Below are 16,937 nucleotides of genomic sequence, written 5' to 3'. Positions count from 1 at the left end.
TTTAGCTACTGATAATTTTCCATTTAATTTCAGTGTCATCCTAGTGGCTGCTTGATAGATCTGTGTTTGCAAATGGGAGTTATTATGGTTTTGAAACAAATGTGGAACAACTTCATGGAGCTAGGCTATCCGTAAGTTCAGATGTTAAAATTTGTTTCACAGTGATTACATATTAGTGTGAATCAGTCATAGGGAAAAATAATTCTTCATTTGAGTGGAGGGCAAAATTTCAGCTTTAATTGAAGTTCATTATCATCATTAATTGATGAAAACAATGAACAGCTGAAATACTGATCTCTGGAAGTGTATGTTCACGAGCACATAAAATGGGATCCTTCAGCTGGGTCAAGTTTACGTATTTCATTTTATCACTCAAAACCTAATCATCAATGTTGATTTTCAGCCTTCCCTATCAGGTGAGGAGGACGTGCTACTAGTGCTTACACAAGGCTTGTGTTCAGTTCTAGCTCTGAGGACTAAAAATACAGTTGTTAAACACATAACTGGGTCTACATTCTTCCCCTACGTGCTGTAAGAAGCATAGAGTATAAATAGTCCACCTTTGCCAAAATAACTATTTTAAGTACAACACATGTTTGCAGAGTGTTTCCACTTTTTGCATCTCTTATACTGTAAATTTATTCCCAAGGGAAGCATTAACTGCTGCTCTAAGATAAAGATTCTCAGGGTATGTTAACCATCTAAATTGTTTATTGTGATTTCATTTTCCATAATACAAACAGAGCTGTTCAGCTGCTGAAGAGGGTAATAGACTAAGAGTCTTAACAGCTTTCTTGAAACTGGAAGAATATGTTTTTGGTAAAAGCAAAAGGTTGCTCATCAAACATTAATTTAATAAAAGTCTCAACCTTGAAAATATGTCAGAAAGAGTTACGCTCACAATGTGCAATCATTGTGTGAATGAGAGGCAGTGCACTGTATTGCTGCCAGACAGGAATTTCTGAAAAGAAGAAACCCACTTGAAGTATCAGGCTTCCTGTCATCTTAGCCCAGCACCACCTTCACTCTGTCTAGAACTTATTTTGGAACATGTTCATAGTCCTTTATGAAAAGCAATGTTTTGTTTTGACAAAGCCAATGTTTGCCACTAAGGCCTTTCAGTAACAAGAGCTGAACACTAAATTAGCTTGAGGAAAAAATAGCAGCCTGTTAATAAAAATATTTATAAGAAAATTATTTTCCATCTTCAGTCTCTTTTCAGTCATATCTAGAAACAAATAATAGTCTTTAATTGCCCCCTGTGTCAGTACTGGATAATATTTTTCGTTTGTATAACACTTTAATTTGTGATACTATTACCCACTTAATATTTGTAACTACTTTGTGAAAGGACCTCTGCACACCTTTTATAAAATCAGTCTTAAATATTTGCAGCTTCAGCAGCACCTCTTTAAACGCTTTTTCCTGCTTCAAGAAAAAAGTATTCTGTAGAGGATCTAGATCTTTAGGTTTATTCAAAAAATAATAGACATATTCTACTGTTCGATTTATTCTAGTATCATAGAGTTCTTACTGAGCTCTACTTATTTGATCTGTCTTTTACAGGATTAAAAATTAAGCATTATTTACTATTATTTACTGTTTACATTATTTATAAATCATTACTCTCACTATGCATGATTTTTTTTCTCTTCTCTTTTTTGTTTAGGCATGCAGGTAGATCCTGTCAAAAAAAAGTCTATGCAAGCAAATTCCATATTCTGAAAAGCTAATGTGTACAATGCCTAACATGTTAACATACGTTAAAGACATAATTAAAATCATAATGCAGAATTGAGAAGTTTTGGATGTTCTTTGAATTGTATCTTACATGATATTGTGAATATTTCCAAAAAATACCTAAGTAAACATTCACATGCTATTCAAAACAGGCCCACTTACTTTAAAACAATACCAGCAAGTATTGTAAATCACCGAGCAATTACAGTCAATAATGCTCTGTTTCTCTAATAAAGTTTATTACAGAATTGGTGGTCACGACGAAAAATGAAGAGAGGAGGGCAATTAATGGAGCAAAAAATTTCTCTGCCTCAGTGGGAAAAAGATTGGAATCTGCAGCCTATGAATCTCCATGGTTTAATGGACGAATACTTAGAGATGGGTGAGCAAAGTTAGGGAGATGGCAGTTTTCTTAAGAAACTGGAACTTTGTTGCATTTCCAGTTTCTAACCATCGAAATGTCTGTCTAGTTTTACAGTTTGGCTTCACCACCATCTTCGTTGCTGCCTTCCCACTGGCACCTCTCCTGGCGCTGCTTAACAATATCATAGAAATACGGTTAGATGCCTACAAGTTTGTCACACAGTGGCGAAGACCTATGCCTGCAAGAGCAACAGATATAGGTGAGAGAACCTAATGACTGTCACTGTCAGGGACCACCTCTTTGTCTTTCCTTAATGTAGCTTTAACCCTTGAAATACTTTATGCATCAAGAGTGAAATTGATAGTGTAATCTACAGATCTCAATGACAACTCTCCTGTTAAACAACAAAAGCATAGTCAGTTGCGTAACTAAGAGGACTTCAAAAACTTGCTTTCCATTGCCAATTAAGGATTATAATGGTTGGAATTTCGAAAACAGGCTAAATAGTACTCGTTGCTGCCTTCCCACTGGCACCTCTCCTGGCGTTGCTTAACAATATCATAGAAATACGGTTAGATGCCTACAAGTTTGTCACACAGTGGCGAAGACCTATGCCTGCAAGAGCAACAGATATAGGTGAGAGAACCTAATGACTGTCACAGTCAGGCACCACCTCTTTGTCTTTCCTTCCTTAATGTAGCTTAACCCTTGAAATATTTTATGCATCAAGAGTGAAATTGATAGCATAATCTACAGATCTCAGTGTTGTTTAATCTCTGTTAAACAACAAAAGCATAGTCAGTTGCGTAACTAAGAGGACTTCAAAAACTTGCTTTCCATTGCCAATTAAGGATTATAATGGTTGGAATTTCGAAAACAGGCTAAATAGTACTTTAGGGTTCTGATTTGCGGAACTCTAGGTCTACAATGCTGTCCACAATTAGTTGAATTTAAAACTTAAATATAAGGAATAAATTAACTTTTGGTTTAAAACTGAATTAACTAAAAATAAGAAATCTCTTTGCGAAATCTTGTATTTGTTCTTTATAACCAAAGATTATGGTTATACCTTTGTTGCTTAGCTATTTCTTCTCAACGGGGTGTGCCCTTCTGTAAGACTTCATTCAGGTGGAGCAAGTGGTGGCAGGAATGTGGGATCATGGCTTAATCTTGACTAGCTTTTCTGACTGAATAATTCTTTCTCAGTAAGAAAGGAAAACTGTATGACTAATAATGACTTTAGTATCACTAGTATGATTTTATATGACTTAATATGACTGTTAAAACCTAATTTGTTGTTATTTCCCTTGTTTCTAGGTATCTGGTATGGGATTCTGGAAGGAATTGGTGTTCTGGCTGTCATCACCAATGCCTTTGTTATTGCCATTACTTCTGATTACATTCCACGTTTTGTCTATGCATACAAATACGGTCCCTGTACAGATCAAGGATACAGACAAGAAAAGTAATTAAGATATTCTTTATATGTGCATGTATATATTTCAGTAGAAGCACACTTTTCACTGAATTTCACTGAATTTTTTAGAGTTTGAAGGGACCATAGAGATCATCTAGTCCAACTCCCCTGCTGAAGCAGGATTGCCTAGAGCTAGAGCATGTTACTCAGGACGGCATCCAGGCGGGTCTTGAAAATCTCCAAGGAAGGGGACTCCACAACCTCCCTGGGCAGCCTGTTCCAGGGCTCTGCCACCCTCACCATGAAGAAGTTTCTCCTCATATTTGAGTGGAACCTCTTATGTTCCAACTTGTGCCCGTTGCCCCTCGTCCTCTCAGTGGGAACCACTGAAAAGAGTCTGGCTCCCTCCTCCTTCAACCCTCCCTTGAGATACTTGTAGGCGTTGATAAGGTCTCCCCTCAGCCTTCTCTTCTCCAGACTAAAGAGTCCCAGCTCTCTCAGTCTCTCCTCATAAGGGAGATGCTCCAATCCTTGAATCATCTTTGTTGCCCTTCGCTGGACTCTTTCTAGTAGTTCCCTGTCCCTCTTGAACTGGGGAGCCCAGAACTGGACACAGTTATATATATATAAAAGTATATTATATTTTGGTACTGTCTTTCTGTGTTAACAAACTTAGTATACATCAGTAACATTTTACCTTTTGCATCAGTGCAAACCTTCGCAGACGTTAAGTGCAAGTAACTCAGCCATTCCAGAGAGTTTGCACAGTTACAGAAGTGGAAAATCACGTATTCCTTTCTGAATGTAAACAATTAAGTTCAGTGTGCACCGTAGCAGTTTTCAGGCATTCTCTTGATAAGCTTTTCTTCTTTTCTGCAATAGTTCTGGACTGTCTTCTCCCACCATGCTCCCACACAAAGATATGTGTTCCTGAATCCTTTTTATTTTTTTATCCAAGGCTTTTTTTATCTTAAGCCTTGTTCACCCTCAATCCCTACACCTGTTTCTCCTCAGAATCACAGAATGGTTAGAGTTGGCAGGGACATTAAAGATCATCGAGTTCCATTCCCCTGCCCTGGGCAGGGACACCTCCCACTAGAGCAGGTTGCTCAAAGCCCCATCCAGCCTGGCCTTGAACACCTCCAGGGATGGGGCATCCTCAGCTTCTCCAGGCAACCTGTTCCAGTGCCAGAGCCTTCTCTTCTCCAGGCTGAACAGCCCCAACTTTCTCAGCCTGTCTTCAAAGGAGAGGTTCTCCAGCCCTCTGATCATCTTCGTGGCCCTTCTCTGGACTTGGTTCAACAGGCCCATGTCCTTCGTATGCTGGGGACTCCCGAGCTTGCAGCCTTATTTTTTTATCCAAGGCTTTTTTTATCTTAAGCCTTGTTCACCCTCAATCCCTACACCTGTTTCTCCTCAGAATCACAGAATGGTTAGAGTTGGCAGGGACCTTAAAGATCATCGAGTTCCATTCCCCTGCCGTGGGCAGGGACACCTCCCACTAGACCAGGTTGCTCAAAGCCCCATCCAGCCTGGCCTTGAACACCTTCATGGGTGGGGCATCCACAACTTCTCCAGGCAACCTGTTCCAGTGCCAGAGCCTTCTCTTCTCCAGGCTGAACAATGCCAACTTTCTCAGCCTGTCTTCATAGGAGAGGTTCTCCAGCCCTCTGATCATCTTCGTGGCCCTTCTCTGGACTTGGTTCAACAGGCCCATGTCCTTCGTATGCTGGGGGCTCCAGAGCTTGCAGCCAAGCTCTAGCAAGATTGACCTTGACACTATTTAGCCCGACTCCGTATATAGTGTCTCTTAGCTTCAAGCAAGGTACCCTGCCTCTTCTTACCACCAGGCCAGTTTCCTGCACTTCTCTGCAGACACTTACCCGTCCCTCTGAACTGTGAGTCCACCGTGCTCTGTCTGCTTTTCCCACTGTCATGGTGTTTCACATGATGTAAACAGATCACAGTATTCATGGGCACACTCTTTCATTTGGAGACCAGTGCCCTCCACATGGTTTTGGGGTGTGGTTTTGGAGGTGTTTTTTTTAATATGTGAATCAGGGTTACCTCCAGAAAAGGAAGCATCACTTCACTAATACTATAGCACATCTCACAAGCACAGCTTACCTTCTTTATTGCACAGGAGGAAGGATAAGAGTGAAAGCATCAAGGCTTGTCCAACAAGCCAGTGCCACTGCATTCGCAGACTGTGCCTCTGCCCAAACCACAGACATTTGTCCTTCCTTCTCTCATTGCTCCATCTCTAATGATTCAGTCTGTCAGCAGCCTGTCTAAAGTGTCTAATACAGAAGCCAAGCAAATCTGAAGCAGTGTTTCATGATGCTTTCTCTCGTTCCAGAAAGCTGTGGTTTAGAGACTTTCTGAGGCAGAATTTCATGTCTTCATGTTTGTTTATATTAGCCCCTGATGGCTTTTCATGGATGCGAAAATAGCCACCTATGCTTCCATAACAATATCCTGTGACCAGGCATTTTATAATTTAATAACACCTTCTGTCAAAAGCACTTTTGTTTGTTTTAAGTCTTGGGCTTGCTTGTTTATATCAAACTTTTCTGAACTGGATGGCATATATTGTTTACCTGTTTATGAACTGGATGGCATACATTGTTTACCTGTTTAGCTGTTTTCTCCATTCAATGGACAGAGGAAGCTCAAATCACACAATTCTCCCCCAATGACAAGGAACTAGAGTAGTTCCCTCCCAAGAAGTTTTAGGTAGTCCTTAGGCAGTTTTAGATAGTCCTGCGAGGAGCAGGGAGTTGGACTCGATGATCCTTATGGGTCCCTTCCAACTTGAGATACTCTGTGATTCTGTGAAAAATAGAGATACACTCTTTCTGTGGTATCACAGAGAGAATTTAAGGGCAAAAAGACAGGCAAGATAGGATGAAAAGTGACAGTAGCAGAAAAATGTTAGTGCTTAATGTGCACTACCCATTTAATTGAGGACTGTGTAATTCTGCTTCTTTGCCAGTAGTGATTTGTGGTGACACAGCAAACTGGAAGATTCAGTAGGTATAAAAGAATTCCTGATGCATCTCTCTTTAAATGCTCTTTGCTTTTCAGAAGGCTCTTTGTTAAATTGCAGGATAGATTTCCAAGAAGATGGGATGTCTTATATGTCCTTGATCTTCCAGGAACAGACAAAAATTTCACTCCTGCCATCATAATTCAATGTATTTAGAGGATTTCTGTCTTTAATACTAATAAATTGTTGCTTTTAAGATGGCTGTTTAGTATTTATGCAGTGTTCGTTTTACGGTTGGTGAAAATTCTTTGATTCAACTCATAAAACCTGCCATTTTTTGATATATGCTGCATGATTGGTGGCAGACTCTGCAAGGATGTTAAGTTAGTCTCCGCTCTGCTTCTGCAGCCATTTTTCTAAGTCCAGTAATTTTAGGAGACAGTGAAGAGCACTATAGCAACATTTTTTGGTTTATATCTGCTGGCAGATGAGAAGCAAAAATGTGAAAAGTACTGAAAATAGATTTTTAAACAGTATTATCCCTGAAACAGATATTATTTCTTTCCAGTAAAACTTTGCTTCTCTGCCTTAAAATTTTAGAGTTGCTGTTGCCCTCATAAGCAAATAAAATAGTATGCTCACACTACATGATAGCAGAATATGTTTACATACAGGATATATGCTATGTAACCACTTTATGAGAAAGTCCTGACTCTGTGTCTTTTCCTTTCAGATGCTTAAAAGGATACGTCAACAGCAGTTTATCAGTATTTGATTTGAGTGAACTTGGGATGGGATACTCAGGATACTGCCGGTATGTTTCAACGCTCTCCTTTCTTGTAATACAGGCATAGACATTAATACAGGCATTTAATTGAAAATCAGTGCTTACTGACAGAATTACTGGCAGAATAGTTTCTTCTTTGCCTGTAAAAGCATTGGAGTTCAAGTTTGTTCAACATGGAAGTCTCAGGTGCAAACACTGTGTGGTAGGATGCAATCCTAACACGCTGGAAACGTGTGTTCTGAGTTTTTCCAGACACTTATAAGCCGTATCATTCGCACCTCTATGAATTATTTTATTTTTAACTTTCCCCAGCTGCTAAGAAGAGTAAAAATTTTCATTTCAGTTTGGTTAAGCATTCTGAGGTCTATTAATGAAATCTTTGTTTTGGTTCTAACCCAAGTCAAGATCCCAAGCAGTTATGCAAGATGAATACAGGAAATTCAGCATAAAAATTAAATATCACATTGCATGAGTAAACTCCTTCTGGTTTCAGATTTAGTTTTACAGTGAGAGTTAGCTTGAATTGACTAAGAAGTTACAGAATCATGTTACATTTATGCAAACTTTATCTGGAGATTCTCAAAGGCTTATAAGCAAAGAACCAATTTAGAGTCAACACACTTAACACTCCAAGGTGTCAGCTTTGTAACAACAAAAGAAATTGTTTGCTCTGAATTTTTGAAAGCAAAAAGTGCCATATTATAAGCAGCCCTATTTAGTAGCCTGTATTGTGGACTATTCTTCTCCTTTTCTGTTTAATTCCCCTTGAAGCATGCTTTTACTTCAGTTTCTCTCCTTCTGGCCAGATCTGGGATACGCTGAAAACCTCTTCACCATGTTCAGGTTTTTAAGCACAGCCGCACTTTAAAGTTTTTTCTTTACTTTACAGATACAGAGATTACAGAGCCCCACCATGGAGTTCAACTCCGTATGAATTCACTTTGCAGTTCTGGCATGTCTTGGCAGCGCGGCTGGCCTTCATCATAGTATTTGAGGTTAGTCATGAAAAGGAGCAATTCCTTTCTAACTCTTTAAAGTCCGAGTTGATTTTTTTTCTTATAGTAGTCTCATAAATAATTGTCAGTGTCATCAACTGCTTGTTCATTACAGTCGAGAGAGGAAAAAAAAATAATCACCACCCCCAAAACTATTGTCAATCTGCCACTTCAAACTGAATTGGCAGAGCATGCACAGACTTTAAAGTCCCTCCAAAATCATATTTCTGTAATAGTTGTCTAATAAATCATGGTGATTCCCAACCAAATCTTTCATATTTTATTGAAAAAGAAGAAATGCAACTTGTGTGTACATTGAGCACAGTTATTACAAGTTAAAAAGTGTGTCAGGAAAATGACGCGTGATTGTGGCCTCATATAAAAGTAGCAATGTGTGTACTGTCTTGAGGAACGTATTACATACTGTCCAGGAACCTGGTTACTTACTTCTATTACAAGCTCTTAGCAAAGACTGCTTGTTGGTAGTGTTTTCTGTTGTTATTCATACTAGCATATCCTGCAGTCACATCTTCGTTTAGGTCAGTAACTATACCCTTAGTTTTACTTTTCAGAACACTTTAGTGTTTTCACAGTTCTGGTAGATCACTCATTTACTCCCGTGTGTGTGTGTATTAAAAAAACAAAGGAGTTGCTTTTCAGTCATGAATTGAATCTTAGTTCCAGTTTTGCCACAGAATTTTAGGCCCTAGAAATGAATATTTATGCATCTTTGAAGCAATTATTTTTGTTCTTCTTTTCAGCACCTTGTTTTCGGGATAAAGTCTTTCATTGCCTACCTGATTCCAGACATGCCCAAAGACTTGTGTGACAGAATGAGGAGAGAGAAATACTTAGTGCAGGAAATGATGTATGAGGCTGAACTGGAGCATTTGCAGAGAGAAAGGAAAAAGAACGGGAAACAGTATCACCACGAATGGCCTTAGTCATTACCATGCTGCAACAAAAACACTGGGAATTGAAGAGTGCAGTTACAAAATGAAGTCAAAGTCTGGCATCAGTATGCAAGATTTGTGGTGTATATATGTTCTTGCTGGGCCATACAGTTGCAGACTTCGGTGGGAACTGGAAAATTGATGCTTCCGATGAAGAAAATGAAGAGCCTTACCTGTAACTGGTCTGTGGCGAGCACCAAGAAGAATTTGCACTCAGGAATGTGCAGGCAGATTAAAAATTTGGACACTCTGGTTTTAAAAAAGGCAATGAATTTTCACGCTGTTCATGAAAATGCTAACAGCATAACAAAAATAAAAAATTACCTGTGAACTTATACAGTAAGGGCATGACTAAAACCAACTTACGTGATATCCACTACTTCTACAGCTTCTAATTGCTCGGCTCCATCTGTAATGCCTCTGAAGAAAAGAGCAATTGTTGCCTTTGTGGCCATAATTTGATAGAAATGATCTTTCAGGCTTACTGTTTTGTCAGGTTTGTCCTAGTCTCTTGTTGAGATTGTGGATGTGGTCCTGCCCTAAAAAAGGGGTCTATGGCTGCTTAATATATACTATGCAGTTTAAGATTTGCACATCAGTGTCATTAATTTATCCTTCCAGTTGAAAACCAAAAATTCTAAATTCAAAGAGAAAACAGCAGCACTAAGAGAATGCATCGCATTGCCCGCATTGCAGCTATATTTGAAAATGACATGGCTGTTGAGCTGTCGCTCCACTTTTGTGTGCAGAAAGGCCACCTCCACACGCTTCCAGGATGAAAGCTCTGTCATTTTCATGCTCCAATGTAGCATGCAGGTGTCTAACCGTGTTACTGTTCCCTTTGACCTGTCTGGGTAATGATTCCATGACTTCACAGAATGCTAACTTGAAATATTCTCATACAGCGCAAATGACTTTGTCCTGAATATACAATTAACTCTTTATAGTATGCAAGCTTATGCAGATATATATCAGACATACAGTATAACATTGTGACTTGCTTGTTCAGGGAAGGAGAAGCAGAGCACTTTATAACGATGCTCTTCTTATTGTAATAGTAAATGTTCCAGTAATGTGCACTTCTTTTATTGGCCTAAATAAGTCAAAGCATGAGAGTTAGATACAGGCAGATATGTATACAGGTTGTATATAAATGCACACACAGTGGTTACTTTTAGATTTTTTTATTATTATTTGTATGCCTTCTTACAGTTGGGGGGGGAGGGCTTTTTGGATAAAATCACTATGAAAGGTAGATGTTCATGTAAAGGATCAAATTTCAGGTTTTATGTGCATACAGCAGTGTTGCTTATGGATATAGTCACATTTTGGTGATGAAATTGTCTATTACTAACATTTCATAATCTGGGAGAAGATAAGCACTTAAACAATTAAAACAAGTGTGCAGGGTTCATTTGCAGAGAAGGGAGTGGAGAAACAGGTACAGTCATTCTGTTTCTCTTCTACAATTTTAAATAATGCTTCTCTATATTGGATGATAAAAATGTTAAAAACAAAGAGTCAACAAAGCACAGTAACTCTAAAGGCTGCGAATTTTAACATTATTTTTAGGGATAAAGCTGCAGCAAAATCACTGCTGACAGACCTGAAAAGACCTGATTTTTTACTTCTTACAACACCCTATTGAACCAAAAAGTTTGATTCCAGTATTCATTTGCATATATTAGCACAATTGTTTTAATTTATCATGCCACATAAAGTTAATTTTAAGAGTCAAGAGCCCATCAAAGGGGACAGGTGAGATCTGTTGTATCCAGAGGGCCTAGCATCAGACCTTAGGTTCTTTAGTCCTTTCCCCATGTTCATAAGATTTCTTGGTTAATTCCAGCTCTCTGTGACCAGACAAGGCAACTATAGGAGTATCTGCAGCATTGCACAAAGGAGGAAAGAAATTGGAAGGTATGGTCTAATCAGATATATTACCCTTTAGTTCTGTGATAAAGGGCTGGTGGAAATCAGCTTCCTATATTTTAGAAAGGCAGTTTTGTTCCTTCATATTCTGGGTTGTGCGTTAAGGCCCTCAGGAGTCTTTATCAGAAATAATTAATGCATTCTCCTCAGTGCTTATAGAATCACACCATTTGATTTAATTTACTGCCTCTCTCTTTCATTCTGTGGATTATCAAGTTCTTTTTGACAGCATTAACAGTGTCTCACAGCTTCTGTTTCTGTGCCTCATAGCAATAGTATTCAGTTCTTCAGAAGGTCACAGGTGAGCTCTCATTTTAATGTTTTCTTTAAAAACAAAATGCCTTGGCTGGCCCAAGGTGTAAAGATACAGGATAAAATTAGGCAAAAATCAGAAATATTGATTGATTATTTTATACTTTCCTATTTCTGCTGTGGATATTAACACGTGTCAATACATACTTGGGCAAATTCCAATTGGACTTTAAAAACACGTAGGAAAGAAAACCTTTTTGTATTTAAGATTTAAATATATATATATTATTAATGATTTTCAACACTGGTGTATAGAAGTATATCAAAGGCAAGTATGTAGGTCTGACATTGTGCATTTTACACACTGGAAAAGCACAAGTTTTGGAGAAACACTGTGTGTGTTCCTTCATTTTTGGAGGACATGAACAATGTCTAAAGGTTTGGCCACTATCTAGCCATTTGCTTAAGCTGAGAAAACTTTTTGCTAGACTTTGTTTAGTATGCTCTTTGCATTGACTGCACGTTATTTTACTAAAGTATAAGGCACACACTGTCCTCAGGAACAATGTATTTTATGAATGGTGAATGATCTTTTCATATTCTAAATATTGTCTTTCCAAACAAATGACCAGTATGAATAGACTGTGCATGCAAGCTGCATTTGTGAAATCTGACAAAGCTTTAGGACTTCAATTTGTGCAAAAATGCTTTAGATCGTTGCAGATCTAATCTATGACAACTTTGCTCTATGCATGCGCCCTTAGAGAGACTTGCATGAGCAACTAGATATTTGTAAATACAAAGGATTAGTCCAAAATGTCTTAATTATTCCTAACCAAATTTCGTGTCTTGATCCAGACAGAAGAAATTTCCATTTCAGAAACAGCAAAAAGTCCACGTACATTATACCCATCTCATTTCTTATGAGCTCTTATTCTAAATTTGTGCCTAATGTGTAAGATCTGAATTCTGGTGACTAAAAAAGGAAAAAAAAGAGTTCTGCTTCATTAGCCATTGTAATGAGAAGTTCCTTCTTAGAGCTCAGCGTCTGTCTCCATAGAGAGGGATGCCTTAAGACTTCAGAATTCTCAGTCGAGTGCCAACAAGGTTTCCTGAAGGTTGAGCACTGGAGATTTCTGTAATTTAGTTTCCTTACCAGAAACACAGTACAGTAATTAAGCATCCTGATAAGAGTACTAATATTTGCAAACAAGGCAAACCACGTGATGGGGGTTTTTTTATTTTTCTTTCCTACCCCTTTTACTAAATGATTTATAGAGAAAATTTAGATGAATGTTGAAAGTTAATATTGCTGGTGACAAGGCTAAAATTTCCATAGTGATGATGGACGATAAGTGGTTTTTTTACCACTTAGTTGTTTCTTTGAAAGTACATATCTTCATTACAACAACACACACAGCAACTGTTGCTATGCCCTTTTCCAACAGCAGCTTGTCTTAAATTTAGTTCTGAGGATCAGTTAGGCTCAGTTGTGTCATGTGGAAAGCTCAAAAGAAAAATGTCTGGAGGACCTAGTCAAAACAGGTCAATAGGTACATCCCTTAATGCATAAATTCATAAATCTCCTGAGGTTTCCTTCATAAAAGGTTGTGCAGAAGGAAAAATATCTTGGGAATCACAGGTTTAGGGTGAGTGTTAGTATAGGGAAACACAAGAACTTTGGTGATATTTTACTCTTAATGTGCCATTCAGATGATTGGTCTGATGTAAGTAGTGCACATCTGCAGTTTCCTTGCTGCAACCTTCTTTCACTGCAGACTCCAAACAGGAGAGAATTTCTGGAGCCATGGGATCCAGTGGCACTGCCTGCAGAGTCCTACGTGGCATCATGGGACTTACTCATCTTTTGCATTATGTCACAGTTTGTTCAGGGGCAAATTAATATATACATATTTAGAAGTGTCGTATCACTTGGAATTAACTGAAAATGATCCACGTCCATAAAATGAAAAGGAGCACTTCGCACATGGTTAACTTACAAGTGACACAAATTTTTATTGGAAGTATTATAAACTAGAATTATTATTATTATTAAACTAGACTGACACTGTGCAGTCACCATATCAATGAAACTCATTTTATACAAACAGCTAGATATGAAGGCAGTGAAGTTAATGGGAAATCAATCAATCACATTTTCTATTAAGTGCTACATAGGAGAAAAGGGACAGAGAACAATAGTGGTATCAGCAATCACTTACAGTGCAGTAGCACTTCTAGAAGCGATGAGGATTACTTTTGTAATCCTCATAAACTACTTATGTTACTTATTTGAGGGTAAAGGTAGAAATATACAGCCAGCCTTTCATAATAATGTTTATTTGGTGTTAAGGTTGAGACTAGAATCCAAACAGAATTCCACATTTAGACAGACTTGTTATTTTGTTAGTTCCAATACATACTTTGTCTGACTAAAATATGTGCAGAACACTTTCTGAAAGTGTTTAGTTGACTAAATTCCTGTGGTGGAAAATTTAGCAGGTTTAAAAGACCCCTGAGTCTTTTCATACTCAACCTCTAGCTCGCAAAGCCCATGTTCTACTGGGGTAAAAAACACCATGGCAGCTTTTTGAGGTAGGGGATGAGCAGAGGAAGTAAAGGGCTCCTCTTCACTACAGTGAGTTTTGCTCCAGAATCCTGAGAGGTTCTGCAAAACAAGGGGTTGAAGCTGGAGCATGGTGACAGCCCTCCTGATCCTTTTCCTTTTCTCCTCTGGTTCATTCTTTACTTATCCTCAGTGTTTTATTAAACAATGCCTTCTTGCTGATGGTCGAATTTCTAGGGCAATTCTGTAACTGCAGATTTTTTTGCAGACTCTTTTTGGATGTCCCTAAGTGTGAGAAGCCAAAGCAGAAAGTGCACAGATACTGGGTTTTCTGGTGCTTTTTACGAGTTGGTTTGCATTGGACAGAGCAGTGCGAGGAAGCACGGGGTGCATCTATATGTGCCATTAGGCCACTCATTTCTGGATCTGCCCCCTTCAGCCACTTCACAATCATTATGTTTTGCACTCCTTATGTCCCTCCTTACACCCACACAGGTGTCCTAAATACCCTACACAATCCTAGCATTTTAAAACTTATATAACAGATGTATATTGACTATTGGATTTGTTTTTTTTTTTTTTTTTATATTGCCATTGCAACCACGTTTACCAGAAATTTGTATTGGCGTGATTTTGGCATAGTCGTGATAGCACAATGTTCCCACAACAGCACAAAGTTCTAATGGCACAACAAGGAAATGTAGAGACGTCACTTCCATATTCCATGTTATCCAGGGACTTTCGAAATCCAGGACTGGGATTTAGTCTTGAAATGTTAATGGTTTGTTCCCTCCTCACTACACTGGAAATTACCTTGTGTTAGTTCTGTTGGCTCGTTCTGACGTTTTGCCATAACCTCTATAACGTTATATCTTCTCTGTAGTTTGCATTCTTATTACCATGAGTTAGTTATTAGGATGCTGCTGGGTGAGTAATAAGGATTAAACCCAATGGAGTCTAAAGCTAATGAAATTCTAAACACTCAGAACACGACGATTTTTCTGTTAATAACGAAAAGAAATTCAGATCACAGTTTTATTTTGTGTTCTATTTAGATGACTCAGAGTTTTGTATTGAAAAATCTTCCAAACTGTTGGCTCTAATTTTTACCTAGAGTAGTACCACTGAAATTTCAGTTCTTTGAAATAATGTCATGTAAAATCTAACTGAGTAACGTAGTTCAGTCATTTTTTATCTGATAGTCCTGGCTAACTTGCAATATCATGATCGTAAGAGATTTCTTAAAATGTGTATATATTTGAAGTTTATGTAATATTTAAATACAACTTGGTTTCTAAGTAAGGAATGAGAATAAAATTTCAACTATTTTTTCTATTCATAAATCCACACTTTGTAAGTAATATTTAAAATATAGATTACAGTACCACAGAGCGTTTCAGAGAAATTGACTTTTATGCACTATAAGCTAGAAGTTTCTCTGACCTGTCAGCTTTAGATTTCTTCTGTGTTTTAAGATTACTTTTACAATCTGATGTGTACCCCAGAACTAAAAAAATTCACTGAGGAAAAAGTTGTTGATCTGATTAACTCTTGTAAGACACTTTTGGCATAAATTTGTCTTTGAGATGCTGTTTACTTTATCAAGGTTTACATGTACAAATGCAACTACTTACTGTATCATACACATTTGAATATTGCATTTTTTCAATAATAAACTTGGATATCTTTGAAAGAGCCTTGGAGCTTCATTGTTCCTCGTATTCAAAGTCAATTAAAAAAAAATCATACGATAGAGAAGTGAGTCCCAATGTGCCTTCAAACCATAGGAAATCATTTAGGTGTTAAACTCGGCTCAGACACTTGTTTAACTTTTAACAATTAAATACTTGCTTACTGTGGTCTCAAGGCACATATAGACTCACTTTTCAAATTTTTTAACATTTATGGTCTACTGCTTTCACTAGTTAGTAACAATTTCTTAAACTTAAGATCTTGTTTTAGAGTTTACATATTCCTGGTTTCTTAATCTCATTTTTTCAATTCAAGTGCACAGGCTGGCTCTTCTCTGGAAGGATCAATGGTTCAGGATGTAAATGAAAAGAGAAGATAAGAAGATAACTGTTAACGACACTGACCTGAATATTGAATCAGAATGGTAATTTTTTCTGAGTTACAGTTTTGCTAGGCCACACCCTTAAATCTTTGTAGAAGACTGAATAATGAACTACTGGTTAATGATTTTAGCCATCATACATAAGTCCACGTGTTGGACTTAATAAAACTCTGTGAAATGCCTGGCTCCTTTACAAATACAGAAAACCCTTGGGCCTGATAAGCAGCTTTAGTTGAAATAAAACCAGTTCAGAAATATGAAGTTGAATTCTTCAGGATATTTCTTCAAAGGCATTTTGAGAGAACACAATTCTAGTCAACCTAACTCACTTTTTTTGGCACTGTATGGACAAATTAAGATTCTCTTTTGTGGCAATGTCCTTGAAAAGATCCTAAGCCTGTAGTGAATCCAGTGTAAATGTGCTGCTAAACTTGTGAAAAAATACTGAAAGATGGAACCTATGCTTCTTCCAGCATGCAGAGCGTAACGATACTGCAATGAGTAAGCGTCTCAAAAAATATTCAGAGCAGACTTGGCTTTTTCACAGTTAGGTGTCTCTGAATCAGATATCCTTCAGCTACCAGTAGAGAGATTTCTTTCATCCACCATCTAACTATGTAGCTTCACATTGGTGTTTTGAACCACTTTCACTCCACAATTATTTTACGTCTTGAAGCGTGATAGTTAGGCTCTCTTAATAAAAGCTAGAGCAAAAACGTGTGTAGCCCTGAGCTATAAATGATACAACAGTATTATTTACCAAGTTTCCATCTCTGCCTTGGTATCTATATCGGGTATGGAAGCATGACCAGACAGCATGCCATGTGACACAACCGGCTGCCAGCCTGGCCCACTCTAAAAATTCAGT

General features: G+C 37.9%; 1 protein-coding gene across 1 annotated transcript in view; it reads left to right on the top strand.

Annotated features, from left to right (window-relative positions):
• The window catches only part of ANO3 (anoctamin 3), a 105,141-nt gene extending 89,453 nt beyond the window's left edge, over positions 1 to 15,688 (top strand). The window contains exons 22-28 of the mRNA XM_014953785.1: positions 34 to 131; positions 1,977 to 2,122; positions 2,211 to 2,363; positions 3,422 to 3,569; positions 7,244 to 7,324; positions 8,187 to 8,292; positions 9,054 to 15,688. Of these exons, the coding sequence (XP_014809271.1) occupies positions 34 to 131; positions 1,977 to 2,122; positions 2,211 to 2,363; positions 3,422 to 3,569; positions 7,244 to 7,324; positions 8,187 to 8,292; positions 9,054 to 9,236 (915 nt within the window). The 3' untranslated portion in view covers positions 9,237 to 15,688. The remainder of the gene's footprint in view (positions 1 to 33; positions 132 to 1,976; positions 2,123 to 2,210; positions 2,364 to 3,421; positions 3,570 to 7,243; positions 7,325 to 8,186; positions 8,293 to 9,053) is intronic.
• The last annotated feature ends 1,249 nt before the right edge of the window (positions 15,689 to 16,937 follow it).

The sequence above is a fragment of the Calidris pugnax genome, unplaced genomic scaffold (genome assembly GCF_001431845.1).
Source record: "Calidris pugnax isolate Ruff unplaced genomic scaffold, ASM143184v1 scaffold268, whole genome shotgun sequence".
Taxonomy (NCBI): Eukaryota; Metazoa; Chordata; class Aves; order Charadriiformes; family Scolopacidae; genus Calidris; species Calidris pugnax.
Note: the sequence above shows the minus strand (reverse complement) of the source record. Positions and strands in the feature narration are given on the sequence as shown.